The sequence below is a fragment of the Arachis duranensis genome, chromosome 2, assembly GCF_000817695.3.
Source record: "Arachis duranensis cultivar V14167 chromosome 2, aradu.V14167.gnm2.J7QH, whole genome shotgun sequence".
NCBI classification, from domain to species: domain Eukaryota; kingdom Viridiplantae; phylum Streptophyta; class Magnoliopsida; order Fabales; family Fabaceae; genus Arachis; species Arachis duranensis.
The window spans coordinates 79,115,131-79,140,698 of record NC_029773.3 but is presented as its reverse complement, the minus strand read 5'-3'; the positions used below and the strand labels follow the sequence as shown (position 1 = coordinate 79,140,698).

Below are 25,568 nucleotides of genomic sequence, written 5' to 3'. Positions count from 1 at the left end.
TGCAAAACTATTCTCTCCTGGAGATTGAGCAAATTCTAAGAAAGATGGAAAAATCATTAGAAGATTATTCAAGAATGTCAATTCCTAATGACACATTAATGAGCCAAATGAACAGCCGTCTTATTTTTCAAGAGTTAAACTACGACAAGATAAAAATTCACCATGAATATGTTCAATTATTATGTGGTTTAAACTCAGACCAAAAAGGAATTCATGATATTTTACTTAAATCTATTGATTTAAGTTTGGGCAAGTTGTTCTTTGTAAGTGGTTCAGGAGGAACAGGGAAAACATATCTTTGGAGAACACTCCTAGCAAAAGTCAGGTCCGAAGGAAAAATAGCAATTGCTGTTGCTACTTCTGGTATTGCGGCTTTACTTCTACCGGGTGGTCAAACTGCGCATTCAAGATTTAAAATACCTTTGAACCCAACAGAACAACATGTGACATAAAAAAAAAAGGCATACAACTTGCTGAGTTGATCATGCAAACATCTTTAATCATTTAGGATGAGGCGCCAATGACAATTAAATATTGCTTTGAAGCTGTAGACAGAAGCCTTCGTGATATTATGAAAAGTTTCCGAGAAGAATTGTTAGCAAAGCCTTTTGGAGGGATAACTACTGTGTTAGGAGCTGATTTCAGGCAAATTTTGCTAGTTATTCCCAAGGGTGATAGACAAGACATCATTCAAGCATGTATTAAGACTTTTTATTTTTGACAAGTTTATGAGGTTCATTCACTACAACAAAATATGAGGTTAAAGGAAGATAATTTAGATTCTGCATCAAAAGAATAGATGAGACACTTTGCAAATTAGATTCTTGACATTGGAAATGGAAAACATTGCCCAAATAGTGGAAAAGCATGGGTAGCAATAGATCCAGACTTGATGATTGAAAATACTGATAGTGGTGTTCGCTCTGTTGTTGACAACATATATCAAGATTTGGAGGGTCATGTTGGAGAATCAAATTTCTTAGTGCCTAGAGCAATCTTAACTCCAACAAATGAGATGGTTGATCTAATAAATGACCATATATTCAAAAGGATACCAGCTGAAGAAAGCATCTATTTCTCTTCTGATTCAATTTGTAAAGCGAATTTTCATGTTGAAGATCAAGACCTACTTTATTCAACAGAGTTCCTTAACGCACTTAAATTTCCAGGATTTCCACCATACACTAAAGTTGAAAAAAGGCGCTACAATAATGCTTCTTAGAAATCTTAACTAAGGCTCTGGATTATGTAATGGCATGAGACTAAAAATCACACAACTTGAAAAATGGTTTATTGAAGGAGAAATTTTGACTGGTTCAAGTGTGGGAGAAAAAGTCCTAATTCCAAGAATTACATTGTCTCCTTCAAAATCTAAATGGCCATTTGTCTTAAAAAAGAGGCAATATCCATATCACTATGCTTTGCTATGACAATAAATAAAAGTCAAGGACAATCCCTTGAACATGTTGGGCTATACCTCCCAAAGCAAATATTTATTCATGGACAACTATACGTCGCCGTGTCAAAGGTCACAACTAGAAACGGTCTGCATATTCTAACCACTGACGAAGACCAACCAACAGACAACACAATCTTAAATATTGTGTACAAAGAAATTTTGTAGTAGCCTTTCCACAATTTATACAACATTGAGGTAATTTTATATAAGAAATATTAATATGCTTAACCTATCTTTTATCTTTTTTCATAAACTTATTTTTTACCAGTCGTTAATGCTTGCAGTACTTGATTCCATATCAATGGCATTTCAACAAACTCATAAGAATATATCTTTTATAAAGTAAGTCATCTCTTAAATATTGTGAGTCGCTGAGTAATTTCATACCAAATTTCTTTGAACAAACTTGCAATAATATATTTCTTCATAAGTAATCAGTTTCTTACGTCTGGAGTAATGTTTATATTTCTTTCTTTTAAAATCCCTCATACATATTTTCTATGAAATTGGTTGTATCTACAGGTATAACACGCTTTGGAATAAGGTCAACCTCCACAACGTTCTAACTAGTCCAAAAATTGAATTTCAATACTTCTTTTTAGACAGTGCACATATAAGTATGGAGTGAATTTAAGGATATTTTTTTCTCTTAACTTTATATACTTCTAAATTTATTTATATATTATGCTACATTTTTTTTTACAAAATTCTTAATCACATAATTTATAAATCATAATTTAAACCACTTAAAATTAGTCTCTGAAATTTATGTAATATTTTTAATCACATATAATATTTAAATAGGTCAAAGTTGCAATTTAAAGCTTATAATAATTTATTAGTTAATAAATAAATTTATATCATTATTATTACATATTACTTCACTAACTGCTATAGAAATATATATTTAAATGTGACAATATCATATTAGGTAGAATGCTTGGTCATCTTTAACATTAAGACATTGGCATTCAATTTGATCCACCAAAGACCGATCACATTTAATAATATGATAATATCTAATTCAACTTGCTAATTTATGTATTTTATTAGGAATAGTTAGTATTATTCATGATTACAGATAAAAATAATATTAATTAATAAATTGCTTTAAAAGTGAGATAAAAAAAATAAGCAGAAAGAAGATGCACTGGCTTGTATTCTAAATGCAAAATTTTATGAAGCCCTTTTTTTTTTTTGCTAAAATTTAGTATTTGTCAAATGAATACGTTGCTTAAAAAAACCATTCTAAGGTACAGCACGATATTGTCATCTTGACTCTTAACTATGGATAAATTGATTCTTAATTATTCATAAAGTTAATTAAGTAATTAGAATATTAATTTTGAATTACTAATAATAAATTTTTTGCCGTTTTTAGTAGGTTAGTATATATTAATTGTTCAAAGAAAAATGTTAAAGGACTAATATTTTTTATTAATATTAGTCTGAAAGTTTTCGATTAAGTTCATATAATATACAAATATTTTTCAACTAAACCATTTTAGATTAAAAATTTCGAAATCAAATTTGTAACCTATAAAAATATTTAATCCATATTTCTATATTTATTATATTTTAATGTTATAAATAATACAATAAATTTATAACACCAATAATTAATTTATTAATTTTATAAATTAAATCATTAAAAATTTATATCATTATTGTTGCATATTACTTTACTAACGGCTATAGAAATATATATTTAAATGAGACAATATCAATTATAAATGTGGTAAAATTGAAAAAAAAATAGTGGTATAAATATGTGTATGTATAATTTCCTTATTTTGCTTATATTTTTTCTTTTTTTAAAAAAAAATAAACATACCTAAATAAAAAATATACGTAATAATAACAATATATTAAATAGTATATACAAATAATAAAAAAAATATAAACTATAAGTAATAAGTATATTCAGCGCTGTCATTATTTCAGCGAACGTAGGTCTTAACTTTGGATTTCTACAATACAAAAAGAGTATCATATAGTCACACCAAGTATTAGATGTATTTCATAGGTGAAGTATTCTAAAACTTCCTAAAGTTTAAACATTTGCAAATAGCCTAGAAGTTTTCGATTAAGACCATATAATATACAAATATTTTTCAACCAAGCTTAGATTGAAAATTTTGAAATCAAATTTGTAACCTATAAAAATATTGAATCCATATCCTTATATTTATTATATCTTACCTTATAAAATATACAATAAATTTATAACACTAATAATTAATTTATTAATTTCTATAAATTAAATCATTAAATATAATAAATATTTATATAACAAATGTCATAATAATATTATTAATCGTAATAAATTTTACGTTACAAATATTCAAATTCTATACTATTTGAACTACTTATATAAATCTCTAATCACTTTTTTTCAGATAACATCAAATTTAGCATAAGAAATTTCTTTTTAAATTGTACAACATTTCAAAGTTACTCAATGAAGCATCATTTATTGGACAATATCACCAAACAAACAGATAATTGATTTATCAAAGTTTGTATAATTTGTCTATGAGAAACATTAATGGTGAATGCTATGGTGCCTATGAAATTGTGCCTAATTTACTTAAAAAGACAAATAAATAATATTTAATAAATTTTAAGGTGAATTATAATGTACATATTTAAGTTTACAGATATTCTCATAACATAACTCTTCTTGCAACACGCGTACTATTTTATCTTTATGTTGAAGAAGCAATTTGGCCAGCTGCGGATCTGCGGTGACTTAAAAAATTGGTGGTTTGGCTTAGTTAGGCACAATAAAAGAGAAGCCATTTATGTTACATTGGACCTCTTTTTGTATATAAGTTGGTCTTTGACTCTCTTAATTTTTTTTAATCCTTAATGGGTCCTACAAGAAAAATAAAAAAAGAATTTTAAACCTTTAATACTAATAATAAGATTAATTAGCTAAGAGAAAAAATATTAATTAGCTAAAATATGAATTTAATTTTAACTGATATAATTATTTTTTACAAAAATTATAGCATCTGTGCTTACTTTTTAATTAATGGAAAAAATTGATAACTAATTCTATATAATATATATCAAAGAGAATTTTTTTTTGTATAATTCAAAAATAAAAAAGGAGTAACATGACTTTCTTTAATTCATTTGTAAACTAATATTCTATGAGAAATTTTTGCGAACTAGCAACTTTTAGTAATTTTGATCATTATTTAGCTAGTACAAATATCAAATTATTTTAATAAATAAATTTTATTAATTTATGTATGTAAATTCTAAAAAATATAGGTACAAACTGTATTGATTTATGTGAATAAAACTCTAATAAATATAAATACAAATTATATACTTTTGTGTATAAAACATCTGTAAATATAGATATAAATTATTGTAAACAAAAAATAATAATATTTATTAGAAGATATTGTTGTTATTATTTGTAATGATCCAATAAGAATTGATGACCGATTTTCAATTCAATCAACTAAGTTGAAATGGATTTACCAATTCGACTAACAAGATTAAACTGAGTTTAATAACTATATGCTAAAAACAACTTTTACTAATTTTTTTTATTTAAGAACTTAATTTCATTAAACAAAAAATATAAGGGTCATCTTGGTTTTTTGAAAATGTAATTTTTTTTCTTTTTGGTAAATAGAAAAAAGTAATTGCACATTAGAAAAATTATTTATGTTAAAAAAATTATGTCATTTAAGGTGTAATTCATTGGCCACTTTTTATTTAATTGTTGAATATTTCAAAATAAATAAGATTATTAAATACTTTCTAAAGGTGCTATTGCTTCACATTACTCCACATCTTTATGTAAATTTAATTTTTTTTTCAAATAAATTTTTAAGTGTCGATCAGATCTTTTATTTATTAGTATTTTATTTTAATTTGTTCGAAATTTCTACAATTCATATTTTCTTTTGATTTATGTGTTTGATATTATTTTAAAATTTGTTATTTTAGAAGGTTAAATTTTTTTTTTCTTGAAATTTTCGTTATATGCGTCTTTTTCTTCACATATTTTATTATTATTATTTTTAATTTATATTTTCTTCTCAAATTTAAAATCCTAACATGTCTAGATGCGGCAGAGATATTGTGAAAACTATTATATTTGAAAATTATATATAGTGTCCTTAATATTAGTAAAGTATAATAAGTTATTGCGAAAATTATTATATTTGAAAAAATGCTATAGTAGTAGTTAAAATTTGCAACCAAGCAATTCTTTTTAAAATTGGAGTACAACAAACATTTTAGAATCCTTTACATTTTATGAACTTTTTATATTTAAATTTTATTTCTTTGAACTAATCCTAAAAAGCTACTAACCTAATATAAATAATAAATAAAATCTAATAATATTTAGCCTGTACTTTTTTTTTATTTCTTTGGCTAAAGCATATAAATATAGCTATTAAATAGTTCTCATGTTTTTTATTGTTTTTTGTTAGTATTGTTTTTTTTTTGTTAGTATTGTTTTTGTATCTATTTATTCAACCTAATTCTATTTATTTTTTTAGTTGACCCAAAAAAACCTTATTTCCGTTCATTTTTGAAATTATCAATCTAGACTAGCCATTTACACAAAAAGGATCTCTTATTGCTCAGAAACCCCAACGGCAACCACTACTGTTGCGTGGGAGAGGCTTGATTTAGCCCCAACCAAATGATCCAGCCAGTCAAAAATTTGAGACAAAACTTCTTAGGGACAGTAAACCACGTGTCAATACAACAGTGAAAATAAGAAAATATCTATAAATATGTACCAATTTGTATCTTTACCGTAGTACTCGCCAAATTTTAAATATTTTATTTTTTGTTTTAAACATTTTATTTTTAACCTTTAAAAACAAGTTAGGCAATTTAGGTACAATAGTAAAAGATACCATAGAACTCACCAACATTAATACCCAAAAATGAAGAGGAGCTTTTTGCTTAGAAATAATTATATTAGATGAAAAGATACAAAACAAACAGATTTATTATATTGAGTAAAGTATCATTTTTGTCCACAACGTTTGGGATAAATCCTATTTGTGTCCTTAACGTTTAAATCGTCCTATTTGTATCCCTAACGTTTGTAAAAGTGATTCAATGTTATTCTGCCGTCAATTACACATCATGAACGCTTTAGTTTGAGTTTTAAAAATCTCTTTTTAAAGTTAGAATACAAATGTCTGGGATAGAATCGATGATCCACTTCGAAAAATAGCTCATCAAAAGTTGAAACTAATTCCTACAACATTTACATAATTCACTTTTTTAGGGACATAATTGAATCTAAACACAAATAGTGGGTATAATATTAAAATCGAACGCATCCAAGTGAGATCTAATTGAGAATGAATACATCAAAGTGAGAATAATTGAAAAATATAATCTTATTTGTTAGTATAATTGATAGTAGGATAACATTGAATCACTTTTATAAATGTTAAAGATACAAATAGGACGATTTAAACGTTAGGGACACAGATAGGACTTACCCCAAACGTTGGGGGACAAAAACGATACTTTACTCTATTGTATTTTTAAATTCAATTTACAAAAAAAATACTTTAATTATTTTTATTTTTTATACTTTTTATATTATTTTATAATACCTTTTATATATAATTGTATTTTAATATCGTTAAAGTTAAACTTTTTTCAGTATGCTGTTCATTATTTCTTTTCTAATAATTTCAAAAAAAAATGAACGCAATAATTTTTTTAACTAATTGTTAACAGTGATTTATTAACACTGTAGGGAACACCTCTTCATGTAATTGTGAAGAAAAATATGATGAACAAATTTAAACATTTGTTACAAGAAGAAAAAGTCTATACTATAAAAAATTTGAAAATAGAAGATGCAAATGCTTTGTATAGACCAATTAAAGGTACAATGAAAGCAAATTTTTTTAATCATAACTGTTGTGAAAGAAATCAAAGATCCAGTTTTGAACATTCCCCAACACTATTTTGAATTTGCATCACTTGAGAAATTATCTGACAGAGTGGATCAAAGACAAATTTTAACAGGTAATTTCACTTTATACTATTTCAATTATTCTTATTAAAAATAATTTATTCAAAAAAATATTTTTACACATTTTTGTTCTTTTTATTGTAGATGTCATTGAAAAACTGCATGCATTAGGAGAAGAAGAACAAATAAATGTTAAAGGAAAACCCACAAAAATATGAAAAATGGAATTGATACTTAAAGAATAAAAAAATATACAACCAATTCATTTTTCATTTAGATATATAGTTATTAACAAAATACTATTAATTTTAGGAATATCGTGTTGAAAGTCACGTTGTGGAAAAATCTCTTAAATCAGATAAATAAAGAAATTACAACACAAATCAAGAGCTGAAAAATTGTTGCACTCACATCAACATTGGTTAGTGAATACAAAGGTACGATATTTTTCAATAAATTTAAATTTATTATTTTTTTAGTTAAAAGAATTATATTTTATATAATACATTAATTGAGACAATACAACACAATCTTATTTTATATAACCTATTATATTATAATATTTTAGGTTATTATTCAGTTAGCACAACTTCAAGTACAAAAATCTACATCAATCCACAAACTGAATAATTCGCACAGCTGACTTATGGATATTTTCATAACTAATAACTCTCTCAAAAATTAATTCATTTATTTATTTATTCAATTTAATAAATATAAAAAAAATCCTAAACAAGACTGATCAACATGAAGAAGTAATGGAAATACCAAGCTAAGACAATGTCAACACAAATCTTCAGAGCAGAATAATTAGAAATCGAATAACTATTCAAGATCTAATGGTCATGCAATGGGAATTTGATGATCAGGTATGACAAAAAACCTCACAACATGCATCATACATTCGTTCTTACTCAAATACTATATACCTAATGATAACATAAATTGAATATTAGAATAGAAAAAAGATTTTTACAATTTTAGCAACTATAAATGAAATTAATGACAAATTTAGATGAAACTATATGGAATGTGAAAAGTGTCATAAGAAAGCATATAAAAAAGGAGACAACTACATTTGTGGCTCATGTAATCAAACACTACAATATCGTAACTATATACTTTTCATAATCCCATCTAACAAATTATTAGTTACTAACCCAATACTTATTTTAGGTTCAGAATTCAATTAAAGATTTCAGATCAAAGTGCTACAATAATTTTTGTATTATTTGATGGCGAAACAAAAAAATTGTTGGGCACAACTGCTTCAAATCTAATCACACTCCAGAAAAGTAATGATATTGAAGCACTACCCCAATTGAAAAACTTGTGCAACCTCACACTTATTTTTGAACTCAAACTAAATGACTTTAATCTCAAAGAAGGTTCTCAACAATACACTATTACCAAGACATTTGTTTCAACTAAAAACACTGAACCGCAACACCCATTACAACAAATAAACAGGTAATACTAAAAAAAATTACTTATTTAAAACATCATTTTATTTCTAATTTAAATTATTCATTGATTATACTTCGCCAACACTAATATCATCAGACGAAGATCACATACCCATCAAGAGGTTGAGGAGAAAGAAAACGATACAAATTCAACACGCATCTTCGGAAGAAGAACATACATGCAAAGATGGAGCAAACAACACAAAAGAAAGTGCATACAACTCAACAATTCATAAGGAAACATGTCTTCACAAGAACCTACGACAGAAAAAAGAAAGCAACAACTCTAACAACAACCAATAAAGAAAAAGGAGGACGAGTGCTACATAAGAAGACTAAGTCCATCAATTAAACTAAATGCAAAAATCAAACCGTCAAATATAATTGTCAGCTTGCACAATTCCAACATCCAAATACTTTGTAGTACAATTTTTTTAAATAAAATACCATTTAAATTTATTTTTAGTTTATACATATTTAATTTAATTCTACAAAACATAATAATTTTTAATATTTATTATATACTATCATTAATTTACCGTCCCGTACATTGTGTGGTTCTCATTCTAGTGAATATAGGTTCACATTTATTGGATTGAATTCTTACCAAAAACAAAAAATATTGAAATTTTTTTAATTTTGACACCAAAATATTATAAAAACATAGAAATCTCTTTTTTAATGCTGTATTTTTTGCTTCTTATTCTTCTTTCTTTTTCTTTATTTCTGCTCTTGCTTTTTTTAAAAGCATTGCTTCTCAATTAGACTTGAATGCACATTTATTGGATTGAAATCTTGCATGTGCAAAAATTTGAAAGAGAATGAAGGAGAAAAAGAAACATTGTAATTTGTGTATAAGAAAAAAACGACAATGATGACGATAATGATGATGATGATGGAGGAGGAAAAGGAAGATTGGAGAATAAATTCAAATGAAAAAGGAAATTGGAGAAGAAGGAGGTGGTGGTGGTGGTGACGACAAAAGAGAAAAATGAGAAAAAAGGAGGAGAATAAGAAGAGGCAGTAGCAGTAGCGATGATGATAACGACGATGATGATGATGATGGAAGGGGAGAAAAAGGAAGGAAGGGAATAAATTCAAATGAGAAAGGAAAGAGGAAGAAGAGGAGAAGGTGGTGATAACGACAATGATAACAAAAGAGAAAGATGGGGAAAAATGAGGAGAATAAGAAGAGACAGTAGCAGCAGCAATGTACGAGAAGAAGAAGAAAAAGAAGTGCGAAAAAGAAAAGCAGTGTTTGAAGGAATAATTACAAAATGACTTGGTTAAATAAATGACTTGGATGTAGAACTTTTTTGAAGGAATAATTACACAATGAAGAATATTCTAATGTTTAATTTTGCCAAGAGCTCGCTTCAATTCACTTAGCTTCCTCTCATAATTATGTTTTGAAGATTCAGCATTTTTGAAGGCAGACTCTGAAGCCTTAAGAGTGCTCACAACCTCTTCAGTTTCTTTCACCCAAGTGACAGCTTTCCTATTGATGTTTATAGTTTCAACCTCACAAAGTTTCACAGCGGATTTTAATTTGTCTCTCTTGTCATATAAGGCTTTCAGTTTCACCTCCAACTCATTGATCTCTTTTGACATCTCATTCATCCTCACTTTCCCTTTAGAAATTGAAGTAGAAAAATGAGCCTGCTTTGCCTTGGCTATTTCCAGCTCCCCCTCAAGTCTATTCTTAGTGTCAATTAACCTTTGATGATTGTCCAAGACTTCTTGAATAGGTGGAAAGTTACCAAGAAAACCTTCATAAAATTCCTTAATCTCCTTGACCAACTTCTGAATATTTGTAGGGACTTGTGAATTCATTTGAACCAGATGAGCTAAGTAGTCAAGAAGCTGTTTTCTAATGTCATTATCTGCTACCAAAGCTTCTACTTCATTATCCAAAAGTAGTTGTACTTTTTGAATGACTGCAATCAATGGAAGACTTTGAAGTTCTGAAACAGAAGTAGCAGAAGCGACCTTATTCGCGGACAAGACATAGCTCTCTGACAAGATTTGTTCTAGTTCTGCAAGCAAATCATTGTCTTCTTGAGTGGTGATTAGTGATGTAGGATCAGCAATCAATGCAAGTTCATCATCTTTAGGATTTGAAGCAAAAAGAGTCTGCACAAGGTAAATTGTTAGAATATGGTAATCAAAATAGATGTGTCATACATTTATATGGATTTAAATTGTAATTTGAAAGATTTTACAAAAATGGTTTGCCTGAAGCAGTTCATCTTGATTTTGAGTATTGCTATCATACTCTGAATTGTCTGACATCTCTTGAGAGTTAGATAATGAAGCAATTGCAGGTGGATATGTCTACAAGAAGTAAAAGAAACCCTTTAAAATTGATCATATTCCAAAAAAAAAAAAAGAAAAAAAGATGTATTAAAATATATTTCAGCCAAGTTAATCAATTGAATCCAAAATCCTTTCAAAAGAAACTATAAGAACATTTTTTTTTACAGAACTATAAGAACTCTTACTATCTCAATTGAAATATTTGTATCAGATGTATTATTATCAAATGGACTACAATTTCCAATTGAAGATAGTTCTAATACCTTAACTAAAGGCATATCTCCTTTAGACTTTGGCCTGGAGTTCTCGATGGTTGCCGATGCTTCGATGTTTTTACTTTCCGGCGGAGGCTCCACAACTCTTCCACTATATGAGAGTTTACTCTTTCTTTTACTTTCCTCTTCTAACAACTTCACTACTTGCTTATTGGGAATTACCTCTGCTTCCTTAAAAGTGGGTGTGTGCTGACATACTGCAAAGAAAAGAGCGGAAATGTTAGTGGTAATACTAATGCATTAAATTTTGTTATGTCCTAATTCAATTAAGCTACAATGATTTAAAATGGAGGAAACCGTTTAAACTTTCTTTCTTGCTTTCATACTCTATCACAAATCAATATATTGAAAACTAAAAAGCAAAACTTAGAATTGAAAGTCTCGATGCTTAACTGAGAAAGCTAAATTGGATGTCAAATAGTGAATTATTAAGTGTATAAATGTGTTGACAAAGCAGCAGAGACAGCCTCTGACCTTGAAATGAGGTTGAACATTCTTGATTTTCAGAGTAACTGCATGTGATCCAAATTAGGACAGCAATAAAACCAAACCAAAATAGTCGTGCCTTTAGAAGAACATGAACAAGAGAACGAAGTCTGGAGAATCTGCTAATTCTCTATACCCAAAAAACAGGGTGAAAGAGGAACACAAGGAAAATTATTAAGTTCAAATGTAAAAATGCCTTACTTTCACTTCAATCTTTATCTTATGAACGATCAAGAGAAATTATATGTAAATTACATAAGACTACTATCACTTACACTTTCACCTCCATTGGAAATGATATCAATGCTTTTATCTGTTAGCATATCAGAAACAACAGCATTTCTGTCAACTGCCATATCTTCAAAATCAGAAACATTTTCATTCATATCGGTCTCCATATCATCAGAATCCAAAACAGTCACATTCTCATCTTCTGTGATATCATCGACGGAAGCATTTTCATCAAGATTAGTTATCTTGCAATTTGTAGCATCTAAGCTTTTCAAGACCACATCTTCAGGTATCTCAAGTTGCAGACCGGATTCCAACAAAAGACTACTACGCTTTGGAAGTTTGCTGATCATAGATGATAGATGATAGAGAGTATTTTGAAACAGAGATGACACATTATTTGTTGGATAGGTCCATGACCAAATGATAGATGGAAGAACATCCCGAACCAATCCTTCAAAGCCACACAAAGATATGTAACCAATATTTTTCATTCTTACTAGTGCATTCGGAACTTGTGTTATAGCAGTGTCTTCTGCCTTCAAGGTTGTCAAAGATTCCATCTGTTCCATGTCCTCTTCCAACTTGTCAATCATTAAGCATCCAGAAAGAATGAGAGTTTTGAGTGACTTTAACTTATAGATGCTTCGCGGAAGGCTACGAAGGCTTTTACAATCTTTCAGATTTATCAGAAGAAGTTGATTGAGATGTCCAATGGTATGGGAAACCGAAGACAAACTCGAACAATCTTCGAGTATTAGCTTTTCAAGGTTAGGTAAGTATGAAAAGTCTGGAGTTTCTCTCAATTGATGAGAATGACTGAGATTCAGAATTTTCAGCTTATTCAACAACTGTGAGGAAAGATAAGCACAAGACATACAATAGAAAATTAGAATATCTGAAACTCTTAAAAACAAGAACATCCGAAACACAATTAGAAGAAACATTCAGAAATCCAACTAAAAAAAGCTCATCTTTAGTGGGATTTATATTGGACTTGTTTGACAATCTGCTATAATGTTTGCTGAAATTGGTTGTTATAGTGTTGATTCCCTAGCATTACTCAACAGAAAAAGGGAACTCATGAAAGAAAATATCCACCCCATTTTTACCCCTAAATAAAGCATACCCTGAATTTAAATTTATTGCATGAAAAAACAATGTGAGTGAAGAGAACTCATGAAAGACAAAAATCAACACAGGCTTTATACCTGAGCCTGCTTCCATGCTATTTTGAGATTGCCATATTCCAACTCAATGGCAACTAAACCTTTCTGACAGCAGCTTTTAGGAATGTGACTCAAAGGAAATCCATGCCAACTCATCCATCTAAGATCTCTAGAAATATATTTGAAATCTCCATCAAGTTGTACTTTTTCGAGCTGAAGCAATCTGAGTTTATTCATCTCTTCAAATGCCTTTGTGCTTAATGAAATTGGATTCGTCCTTGGTGACTTCAAAGCCAGTCCTGTGATAGTTGTAGTTCCCTGAAATATAATGAAGACACAAAACATAAAAGTAAATACTAGGTAGCTAAAAGTCCATAATATTACTTTTATTATGATGCTTGAAATCCAAAATTGATACAAAACCATTGCTATAGCAGACTAATTTTCATATTTATTGGAATAATCTAGAAGACACATGAATGTTAACAACAGATCCATCAAAATATTATCATAAATTAAAGCATAATCCATACCTTGTATTCTGTTAATACATGAAGGACTTCCTCATGAAGCCATAATCTACTACGCTTCTCAGGTTCATCTGGTGATTCCTCGCGAATTATTTCTCTTCCCATGTCCCTTAGCAAATTATGCATTCCAAGCTTGTTTGTGCTGTCAACAGTTACAAGGCTTCGCTCTCTAAGGACACTGATTCCAATTTCAGCGAAAAGTCCGCAATCATTTAATATCTGAATAACATCACTTCGGTCCATCCCAATGAAAAAGCATGCTATATCAAGAAATATCTCTTTCTCAGTATCATCACTAAGACTATCAAAACTTATTCTTAGCTTCTCCTGTATTTTATGATTGGGAATCCTTTTAAGTTTCTCCAAAGCATTCTTCCACACTTCGATTTCCCTATCACACAAATAGGACCCAAGAACTTCAAGAGCAAGTGGCAGTCCAGAAGAATATGCAACTACATCTTTAGTAAGGACAGAAAAATTTGTGTCTGGATATGCTTGCTTGAATGCATGCCAACTAAAAAGCTCAATAGCTTCACTATCATCCATTTCATCCAATCTATAAATTATAGGTTCAATGCCACGCATTTTAACCAGATGCTCATCTCTTGTTGTGATGATTATACAGCTTCCGGAACCAAACCATTCATGACTTCCACACAATGCATTCATTTGCTCCACTTTATCTATATCATCAAGAACAAGAAGTACCCTTTTGTGGCAAAGTCGATTCTTCAATTCAAGTTTTCCTGATTCAGTGGTACGTATCGGTATCTTTGTTGTTTTGTAAATATCAGAAAGGAGACGATCTTGTAAAGAAACTTGACCATTATCTTGCTCCCAAACTTCCCTGATGTTTAGTAGGAAGCACTTGCAATCAAATTTGCGACTAAGTTGATTATAAAGAGCTTTGGCAATGGTTGTTTTACCAAGTCCTCCCATGCCACATATCCCAAGAAGTAAAACATCTTTTGATTGTTGTTCAATCAATAGATTGATCACATTTTGCACACGAGATGTTACTCCCACCGGATAGTCTGCAACAAACAATTCTGTCTTGTCAAGCAAATGAGTAACATCTTCAACAACCTTCTTGATATCCTCATTCTCATTCCTATATTACATGAACCAAAGATAACTAAGAAGTGTCATCTTTTAGAACATAATGGATGAGACTGAAGGGAAATAAAAACTTATGAAACAACATTAAATACGTTTTAAAGATTGGGAATGAAAACATAGCTTCTGCCTTTCAATTATATATAGAAATTTCTGCAGAGCAACTGAAATTGTCCTGAAGGCTTGAATATAAACAAATGAAACTAAGGTTATTCTTTTGAATGAAATACCATGGCACCGTTACCACATTAAACAAATAAGAAATGATTCTTTCATAGAGATAAAATTTATTAACGAATTCAAATAAAAGGAAAACGTATCACAGATTAAATTACCTGGAATTTACCACAACAATTCCTGAAAGACTACCAACTTGACGGAGTGATGTCCTCCAACTTTTCTCCTTGTCTTCCTCCACTGGGTGACTTCTTAAAAGATCATTAAATTTTTGTCCAAATACACCACTTTGGTGACGTACTTCGGAGGGATCTACACTGTAGAATATTGGCACGACTGCGTGAGCTGTGGTTCTTTGAAGCTGCATTATATTCTCTAACTCTTCCAGACACCATTTTGAACCACCATAATTTGTAGACAGCACAATAATAGACATTCTGGAGTCTTTCACTGCTTCCAGTAGTGAGATTGATATCCATTCTCCCCTTGGAAGTTGAACATCATCCTTGAAAACATAAAATCCAGCATTTTCGAGAGCCGCATGGAGATGTGAAGTGAATGTTGCACGAGTATCTTTTCCTCGGAAACTCAAGAATACATCATAGGTACTTAGCTGGGAATAAAAAGAATTCAAAATATATGATTAACTTGTGCTCAAAAGAATTTTACCTGGACTTTTATTAACTAGTAATGTACAGGTTAGGATCAAAGAAGCACAATTTACAATCCAACTAGCTATCAAAGTTTAGAAGATACAACAACCATAACCTGCTGCGCACCTTGGGAGTAAGACGTGATTCCTCATCAACAATTTCTCTTCCAATTTCTTCTATCAAGGTATGAATTTGAAGCCGGTTGCCATCAACAGTTACTAAACATTTATCTTCAAGGGCAGTTAAGGCCTTTTCTCCATTATGTCCAGTGCCATTCAATATTTTCACAACATGGTTCCGGTTCATACCAACAAAGAAACAAACTATATCAAGAAATATCTTCTTCAGTGAGTCATCTCTTAAACTATCAAAGCTCACTTGTCGAAACCTCTGCAATTTATAAGGAGGATTTTCCTCAAGTTCTTCCAATGCAGGCTCCCACTCTTCTATCATCTTTCCATATAAATGGGATCCAGCTACTTCAAGAAAAAGTGGTACTCCCCCACAATACTCAACTATAGATTCTGCATGTTCGCGATACTCTTCTGCAGGAATTTCCTTATTCTTGAATGCGTGCCAACAAAATAGCTCAATAGATTCATCATAATTCATTCCTTTCACTGTATATATATCATCAGCGTCCTTGAGCATACTCCTATCCCTAGTGGTGATGATTATTGTGCTTCCAGGACCAAACCACTCGCGACTTCCGCACAAAGCCTCTAAATGGTCTCGTTCAGTCACATCATCTAGAACAAGAAGAGTTTTTTTATTGCTGAGATTTTTCTTTAATAACAGCTTTCCTGATTCAATGTCATGAATCTTTGCTTTTTCTGCAGTAGTTTCTTCCCTTTCTTCTTCCGTTGCTTCTTCTGTTACTTCTTCCACTGCTGCTTTTGTTGTTTCCTCTGTTGTTTCTTTTGTTGCTTTTTCCTTTGCTTCTTTCGTTGCTTCTTCTTTTGTTTCTTCTGTTGTTTTGCAGATACAAGAAAAAAGCTCTTCCTGTAAAGAAACTATACTATGCTGCTCACATCTCTCGCTGATATTGTCAACAAACATCCTCCTCTGGAATCTGTAACAGATTTGATTATAAAGAGCCATGGCAATGGTTGTTTTACCAATGCCTGCCATTCCCCATATCCCAAGTATTAAAACTTTATCATAATTCAACAGTTGAACTTGAATTAAATCCTGCACCCGAGGTTGCAATTTCTCTACATTCGGCAGAGTGAACCAGTGATCCTTACCACCTAAAAAGGCAGTAATATGTTCAACAATATTGTCTAAGGCTTCATCTCTCTCCCTGCAATATACATAAACAATGACACAAAACATGTACATTCTGCTTAAAAGGAAGTATAACGGTGTACCATTACATACCAAACAAGGTCAAGCAGGACAAACGATACAAGAAAATGATACAAATGATGTGTTTAGATATTTTCATATTTTAGCTTATGCACAAATACATCTACATTTATTATGATAGATACGATTAGATGGGAATGCAATTGTAAATTAAGCAAATTAGCATATGACAATTATCTATTGGGCTAACAAGTTACATTGGGTGAGGGAGGAAGCCTTTGTCTAATATTGCTTTTCTTTTTTGTGTTTACAGATCAGAACTTTTCTTTCTTGAGTTCTCTTACAATTATCTGGACTATATATGTGACAAAATTTGTTCTACTATTGTAACTTCTTTTTGGGTTTTCTAAGGTCTCTCCCTCCTTGGTTATTAGAGAAGTTGCATGATCTCTATGGGCCTAATCAACCGTGACTTCTCAACTAACATACTCTCAAGAATCAATCAAAGTTCTTCTTGAGACTATAAAATGCCTCCTCAACTGGAATGGATCCACTCAATTTTTTACTATCAATTGTTTTGTCAAGATATCGTTTACCATTTAACATGTTATTTCACATATTTTTTCTTGATCTCACTTAAAAAGTATATGATGAGAGATCATATTTTACAACAATAATTGAGAGAGAAAAAAATTGAGAAATCCATTCCCCTCCTCAACCACTATGCCAAATCCCTTTTTGGTTAACATCTTTATTGTTTCTAACGGACAAAAGAAAGATACAGAAACAACAGGCTAGAGATTATCTCTACTCGAAATCTTCATCCAATTTATAATTTCTTGAGCTTTCATCGATTGTCCCCACCATATTATGCTTTTGTTTTCACATTATCTTCTATATCTATTTCTAAGCGCATGGTTGTTAGAACTCAACCCGTGATCGAATCGGTCAAGCTATTGATTTACTGATTTATTGGTTCAACCCATGAGTCACTACTTGAATTAGCAGACTCAATTCCCACGTAAATAAAAAATATAAAATAGTCAAAAATTTAAAATTAAAATTTAAAATATATATCTTCACTAATATTTTAAAAACAATCAAATTTCAACAAATTATTCTTCTGTTTTACGACTTAAGCGTAAAGTTCAGTGTGGTAGGATGTTACATTTGATATTTTTTATTTATATATATTTAATTACTTTTATATTAATAATTATGAATAAAAGAATATAATTTATTTAAATATAAGTGAGTATAAAATTAAAATAATATCTAAAAAAAATTATTGTACGTTTTTACTATATAATTAATAATTAGCATATAAAATAATAAGTAACAACATAGTTTAGTGACAACGGGAGCATGCAGTCACCAAGAAAATCCAAGTTTGAACCACATTTTTATTAATTTTGGTATTTTTTCTTGAGCAATTTAGTTGGACTGATTTTCACCAGCTTTGACTGGTTCTTGTCCTTAAGCGGTCCTAAAACTGGACCAGACTGGTTAAGGGTCCAATTTACTTATTTTCCGATCAAACCAGTCGATTCGATCCAGTTCTTATAACTATGCCCAAGTGTGTTAGTGCGGCACTCTCTCATCCAAAATGGAGACAAGCTATGATTGATGAAATAAATGCTCTAGAATATAGTGGTATGTGGGAGTTGGTTCGTCTTCCTCCAAAGAAATTAGTGGTTGGGTCGTCTTTAAGGCTCATTTGGTTGTCAAGTTTTATAGTCAAACATATGGGGAGGGTTATCAACAAACTATTTTTTCCAGTAGCAAAGATTGTTTCTGTCCGTACATTCCTTTGTATTGCAACAATTTGTCATTGGCCATTCTATCAATTAGATATCAAAAATGTTTTTTTTTTTTCATGGAAACTTTGACGAGAAAATATACATAGAGCAACCACCTGGATCTATTGCTTAGGGGAAGTCACAATTGATTTGCAAGTTAAAATATCCTCTCTATGGGTTAAAACAATCTCCACGAGTTTGGTTTAATTAGCAAATTCAGCTCTATTGTTCAAGGACTTGGCATGAAAAGAAGCGAATCTGACTGCCCAGTGTTCTATCAACACAACTCACTTGGACAGTGCATCTATCTGGTTGTTTATGTTGATGATATAGTCATTTCTAGCAATAATCATGAAGGGATAACAAAGTTGAAAAAACATGAGTAATACCTCAAATAGGTCCCCAAGAAATTTATCATCCGACAGTTTTGTCCCCCAGAAAATTTAACTAAGATTTCAACCCTGAGGTTTTCAGATATCCCCTAGATACGTCTTCAAAACCGTTTGATCCGGTTAAAGGGGTGACGTGTCAGGTTAACTGTTACATGTCACCTTTAGGACATTTTGGTCCCCATCCACGCTGGACAAAACGACGTCGTATTGGAACCAGGGGCAAAACAACGTCGTTTCGGGGAGGACAAATTCGTCCCCACTTAGACAGAGAATGCAAACGGCGCCGTTTTCATGTGGGGGACCTTTTTGCCTTATAATAGTATCTTAGGGGACCTATTTGACCTATAATTCGTGATGTTAAAAGAAGCTATATTTACTTTAACGCAAACCTTGAAAACACATTGACATTGGTATGTTCATTTATCAAAATGGTAACATAAACCTGAGAACCCAAACATGTTAACCTGAAATTTTGTGTGAAACATGGTGATAACAATACTGTTTATTCCAAACTCAGCTTTCTTTTAGACATCCAAAGGAGACAGTAATTAGGGCAAAGAATTCGGGGAGTGTTAGTGTTGAGACAATATCAGCTGCAACTAGTGGCACAGTATCTAAGTTGTTCAAATTCATTCCAACACGAGGGTTGAACCAGTCTTTCAAGAGATGATGCTTCTAAGAATTAGTGTAAAAGTTGTTGTCTTAGTTATGTTACCACCTTTTGTTATGTTGGAGGAAGAAGACGTTATGTTGTTTAGAATGGTTTTGTTTAGTTTATGTTGAAGACAATAAACCTTCTTTTGACTTGATTTGGTTTGTGTTGCTATTGAAGCCAAATATTTGTGTGGTTAACATGTTTGAGTTCTCAGGTTTATGTTACCATTTTGATAAATGAACAGACCAATGTCAATGTGTTTTTAAGGTTTGCGTTGAAGTAAATATAGCTTCTTTTAACATCACGAATTATAGGTCAAATAGGTCCCTTAAGCTACTATTATAAGGCAAATAAGTCCCCAACATAAAAACGGCGCCGTTTGCATTCTCTGTCTAAGTGGGGACGAATTTGTCCTCATCAAAACGACGTCGTTTTGCCCCTGGTTCCAATACGACGTCGTTTTGTCCAACATAGATGGAGACCAAAATGTCCTAAAGGTGACATGTCACAGTTAACCTGACACGTCACCACTTCAACCGGATCAAACGGTTTTGGGGACGTATCTGGGGGATATTTGAGAACCTCAGGATCGAAATCTTAGTTAAATTTTGTGGGGCCAAAACTGTCGAATAGTAAATTTCTTGAGGACCTATTTGGGGTATTACGCAAAAAATATCTATTTCATCACTTTTAAACTAAGGATTTAAGTAAACTCAAGTACTTTCTTGATATTGAGGTAGCTCAATCTAAAAATGGGTTGCTATATGGCAATGAAAATATGCCCTTGATATTTTAGAAGAAACAGGTTTGTTGAATTGCAAACCCCAATAGATTCTAATATCAAATTGCTACCTAAGCAAGGGGAACATTTTTCTAATTCTAGGAGATATCAAAAACTTGTAGAAAAACTTAAGTACCTCACTATTATTAGATCAGATATTTCATATCATGCTAGTGTAGTGAGTCAGTTTATGCAATCTTTTTGTATTGATTATTGGGATGTTGTAATACGAATTGTAAAATCTATCAAAAAAGTTCCAGACCAAGGATTACTATATAGAGATAAAGAAACTACCCAAATTATTAGCTATTGTGATGCCGATTGGACAGATTCTCTTATTGATAGACGATCTATTTTTGATATTGTCTTTCTTAGTGGAAATTTTATATCATGGAAAAGTCAAAAACAAAGTGTTGTGCCCGATTAAGTGCAGAAATTGAGTATTATCTCAAAGATTTTTTTTTTTAATAAAGATAAAGAGACTGAATCCACAACTTCTGAATAAGTATAAAGAGATCAAGAGATTATGCTATTTGAGATGTAACTCGTTTGACAAATTTTTTAGAAATTCTCGTAATAACTACATTTGTAACAAATTTGGTGCATATAATGTGTATGCTCCACTTTGAGAGAGATGTTAATATTATATTCGGTCAATTAGCTGTGAAGTGTCAATTAAATTAGATTAGAATCAATTATAAATGTTTGTGTTTATTTTTAATAGATATTATAATGATTAGTTAGTGTATATAAATATACAAGGTGAGGAGTTTAGTAACCTTAAAATTTTCACATTAAATTACCGTCAAAACAATAACTTTTTCAGGAAAGAGGAGAAAAAAACATAAATAATTTTTTATCGGTATGAAATATTTGTCTTCGTTTTTGGTTTTGGTCTTTATAATTTCTTTTATTTAGATCCACTAAAATTTAAAAATGAAAAATAGAAAGTATAAAGAGCCAATAGAGTATCTGTACAATGTGTATAATGGAGTTTAGGGATATTCGATTTAGTAGCATATCATATGTTTATTATTCCTGATATCTGGATGGTTATTCTGGATAGTATGAGTATATTGTGTTTGAGAAATTAATAATATTTTATTTGAATGTTCATTTTTTAATTCATATTGGACCAAATAAATAGCCTATTGTACACATTATACAAATACTCCATTGGCTTCTTAGCGAGATTATTTAAAAATAGTATATTTTAACTTTTGTGATTAGTTTGTTTTTTTTTTAATACTGATATGTCAAGTTAAATATTAATATAATAAATTCAAATGTTGTTGTTGTAGCAAACAATATTTAATGTGTCACATCTACAATTAATGGGACAAACTGACAGTAACAAGAAAAGAGAGGCAGAAAAGAAAACTTATAAATTCTACTAAACATACAAAGAAATTTTACGAAGATGAAGCCAAAAAGGAAAATTATAGAGACCAAAACTTATTTTATTTGAACTAATAAAAACCTATCTAAAAAACATAAACTTATTTAAAGAAGAAATTAAAGATAAATCAAGTAATATACTTTTGTCATCACTCATCAATGTTTTTTAACCACAAAAAACTAAGAACAAAAAAAAATATTTTGGGCCTTTCATTTATTTCATTGTTACTACATTTTTCCACACATATTTATATCTTCGTAAAACACATTTAATTATAGAAAAATATAGGTAGATAATAAAAATATTAAATAATATGAACAATAAATATATCGAATGTTCAATTTACTAGGTGTGTAGATGATTATCCTAATATTAAAATTTATATGAATAATTTAGAGGTGTAATGTATTTTTACTTTATTAGACAAATTTTAAAATCTATTATATATATATTGTTTACAAAAATTATTATCTACTTAACAAAATCCTTTAATTATAACACCTAATACTATCTCCAAAAATAATAACATACGTTTTCTCTCAAAACCATGAAACATCAATGTTGACAAAGACATATAAGTTATAACACACTAATTTAAGAAAATTATAAATTCTTTATCTTATATTCTATAATTATAAATCTTAAAATTCAAGGCATCAAAAAAAAATCTTAAGTTCTAAATTTTTTTAAAATAAAAAATTTTAGATTTAAAAAAGAAACTCAACTAATGTTAACTAAGTTAACAATTTTCCAATACTTTCTCATAATGTATTTATAATTTATCACATGAAGACAGTAACGCAACGAAATTTAAATGTTGAATAGGCTCAAAAGCATGTAAGATTTTCAGTTCAGCATTATTTTCTCTTCAAATCAAACAGCTTTAAAACTTAAAAGTACCTGCTGATATATGTAACAAAGCCCGGAAGGCAAGCAGCTTCCCTGAGCGGTTCCCGGTATGCGAACGCCGCCCCAGCTTCCGACGGATCAACACCGTAGAACACCGGCACAACCTTCTGACCCTTGCTGCTCCGACACTCCATTATCTTCTCCAATTCCTTCAACCACCACGTCGAATCCCCATAGCTTCTGGAGAAAACCACGATGGAGATTCTAGAATCTTCGATTGCCTTGAACAGGATCTGGTCTCCGCTTCGGGGCTCCATTTCGTCCTTGAAGACGCGAACCCCTGCAGCGCTGAGCCTTGCATAGAGATCCGAGACGAATTTGTTGGTGGTACGGTCGAAGCACACGTACACGTCGTAGGTCCAGTTTCGATAGTAGGAAGTAGTGAATTTCATGAGTCCGGGTTCTTTCTTTTGTGAAGAAGATGACGCCGTTGACGACATGCTTGCTGGTTAGGTGAGAGTGAGAATGAGAGGATTTGGCATTTAGTTGAGCGTGGACTTTTGCAGAGCAGGTAGAATGCCATGGAGAGAAGAACAGTGAGTTTTGGTCATCACTTATATATTATTGAATCTCCCAATCATCCATCTTTATGGCACCTTTCATAATAAGAAATTGCCACGTTTTACAACACCACACTAGAAACCAGCAAATGTTAAGGTTTGGTTTGGTAAAATTTTTTGGAGAAGTTTTGTGTTTGGTAAATTAAAAAGTCTAAATACTTGTGTTTGCAATTTTTAAAAGTTATTAGTACTTTTAAAAGCACCTAACAAAGAGCTTTTTAAAGTTGGCTTGTATTTTTTAAAATTTAAAAGTCTAATATAACCTCATATGTTAACTAATTTTTAAATTTAATACTTGTATTTATGTTTATTATAGTATTTTTAAATTTTAAAAGCTATTTTACCAAACACAATTGTTGTTGCTTGTATTTATTAAAAACTATTTTTAATTTGATTTACTAAACATAAATGCTACAACTTTTATAAAACCATCTTTTAAAAATTAGCTTTTATAAACTACTCTTGAAAAATAAAAGTTTTACTAAACTAAGTCTAAATGTATCATGATTATAACATAAGGTGGCCAGGTGGAAACTCACTTGCGACTTGCGAGTAAGTTATTAGTTCAGAATAATTAAATAATATTTTAATTAGAGAAAGTTTAAAAGATATTTATTTTAACGAGATCAACGCAGTTCCGTTAAGAATGTGAACATATTGCTTTAAAGAATTCACAATCTGAAAAGTTGTGGAACTATCTAAACCAGTTGAGATTTCATCCATAAACAGAGCATTTGTTGGTCCAACTAGCATTTCTCCTGTCGTAACTCGTTTTCGTTGTCCTCCCGATATACCGCGCAACATCTCGTTCCCTACAATTGTATCGGCACAAATATCCAAACCCAAAATCTGCATTCATAACCTTGTAGTTAACACTTTGTAGTATTGAATTGTAAAAATAATTGGTAACTAAAAATAACCAGAATGTGACCCATGCTATGCGCGGAGAGATTATTTAATTATATTATATAGTGTATTTTAATGAGTGTTATATTATTTAGAGATTGATTAGATAATATATAAATTAATATTAAATTTAAATTGTTTTATACTAAAATTATTTTATAAAATATTTATTTGATCATTTATATATAATTTTTTATAGTTGTTTAACTAAAATGTATTATAAATTAAAATATAGTTTATTATTTTAAAAATTTAAATTCATTTATTTTTAAAAAAAGTCTAGACTTTTTATATTAAAGTCGTATAACACTACATCTTCATTTGTTGTTTTTTATTTTTATATTTGTTTTAGTTGTCATATTTTATCTTTTTATATGGTATTTTTTATCTTGTAAATAATTAAAGAAAAAATTTAAAAAAAGTAATAAGAATGAGAAATATACACCAAAAATATAATATATTAATTTTATAATCATGATATATTTGAATATACTTAATAAGGAGATGTGTTAAATTTGAATTTATTAGTTTAGAAAAATAAATAAGAATAAAAAATACCAAAAATATAATATAAAATTAATTTTTATAATCATGATTATATTTGAATGTATTTAGTAAAAAAATATGTCAAATTTAAACTTACGTAAAAGAGTAAGATAAATATACTATAACATATATAAGTTGTAGAATTTTAATACTTGTAACTGAAATTTTTATAATTATTATTATGATATTTTTAATGTATATTTATTGTATTTAATTAGTACTTTATGTTTAAATGAATAATAATAATAAATAAGAGTTTTTTTAATTTGTTTAAAAAATTTTACTAAAAGATGATTGGTTGATTTCTAAATTTTGCCAAATCATCAAAGTTGCTGATGTGACATCATTAAAAGAGAAATACATGACTTAGATTTATTGTACAAGAAGTTAGTATCAACTTTTATATGATAAAAATAGATAGATATATTAAATTATTGAAGAATTCTCAATTA

At 29.9% G+C, this 25,568-nt stretch overlaps 3 protein-coding genes across 3 annotated transcripts; 1 reads left to right on the top strand and 2 right to left on the bottom strand.

Moving 5' to 3' along the window:
* Window positions 1-520: 520 nt before the first annotated feature.
* On the top strand, window positions 521-1,222 carry LOC127744975 (uncharacterized). The gene is made up of 2 exons (XM_052257889.1): window positions 521-694; window positions 821-1,222. The coding sequence occupies exons 1-2, from the start codon at window positions 521-523 to the stop codon at window positions 1,220-1,222; spliced, it is 576 nt and encodes a 191-aa protein (XP_052113849.1).
* Window positions 1,223-10,204: 8,982 nt separating this feature from the next.
* On the bottom strand, window positions 10,205-14,953 carry LOC107475200 (disease resistance protein RUN1-like). Its single transcript, XM_016094826.3, has 7 exons — window positions 13,919-14,953; window positions 13,428-13,703; window positions 12,261-13,067; window positions 11,974-12,115; window positions 11,488-11,696; window positions 11,144-11,242; window positions 10,205-11,041 (listed from the first exon to the last, which is right to left on the bottom strand). Exons 1-7 carry the CDS (start codon window positions 14,852-14,854, stop codon window positions 10,256-10,258), a joined length of 3,255 nt encoding a protein of 1,084 aa, XP_015950312.2. The 5' UTR covers window positions 14,855-14,953; the 3' UTR covers window positions 10,205-10,255.
* A 97-nt stretch (window positions 14,954-15,050) lies between these two features.
* Window positions 15,051-23,570, bottom strand: LOC127744974 (disease resistance protein RPV1-like). The gene is made up of 5 exons (XM_052257888.1): window positions 23,096-23,570; window positions 19,750-19,824; window positions 15,988-17,164; window positions 15,367-15,821; window positions 15,051-15,087 (listed from the first exon to the last, which is right to left on the bottom strand). Exons 1-5 carry the CDS (start codon window positions 23,542-23,544, stop codon window positions 15,051-15,053), a joined length of 2,193 nt encoding a protein of 730 aa, XP_052113848.1. The 5' UTR covers window positions 23,545-23,570.
* Window positions 23,571-25,568: the final 1,998 nt, after the last annotated feature.

What these genes read in the sequence shown, in the direction of transcription:
- LOC127744974 (XM_052257888.1), bottom strand. Translation starts at nt 23,544, where the DNA reads ATGTCGTCAACGGCGTCATCTTCTTCACAAAAGAAAGAACCCGGACTC. An exon ending in TTTGTTACATATATCAGCAG is followed by an intron (nt 19,825 to 23,095) that starts GTACTTTTAAGT and finishes ACAAAATTTCAG; the next exon opens with GTTAACATGTTTGGGTTCTC. An exon ending in AATCACGTCTTACTCCCAAG is followed by an intron (nt 15,822 to 15,987) that starts GTGCGCAGCAGG and finishes TTTTATTCCCAG; the next exon opens with CTAAGTACCTATGATGTATT.
- LOC107475200 (XM_016094826.3), bottom strand. Translation starts at nt 14,854, where the DNA reads ATGGGAGGACTTGGTAAAACAACCATTGCCAAAGCTCTTTATAATCAA. An exon ending in GAGATATGCCTTTAGTTAAG is followed by an intron (nt 11,243 to 11,487) that starts GTATTAGAACTA and finishes TACTTCTTGTAG; the next exon opens with ACATATCCACCTGCAATTGC. An exon ending in ATCAAGATGAACTGCTTCAG is followed by an intron (nt 11,042 to 11,143) that starts GCAAACCATTTT and finishes TACCTTGTGCAG; the next exon opens with ACTCTTTTTGCTTCAAATCC.
- LOC127744975 (XM_052257889.1), top strand. Translation starts at nt 521, where the DNA reads ATGACAATTAAATATTGCTTTGAAGCTGTAGACAGAAGCCTTCGTGAT. An exon ending in ATAGACAAGACATCATTCAA is followed by an intron (nt 695 to 820) that starts GCATGTATTAAG and finishes TTTGCAAATTAG; the next exon opens with ATTCTTGACATTGGAAATGG.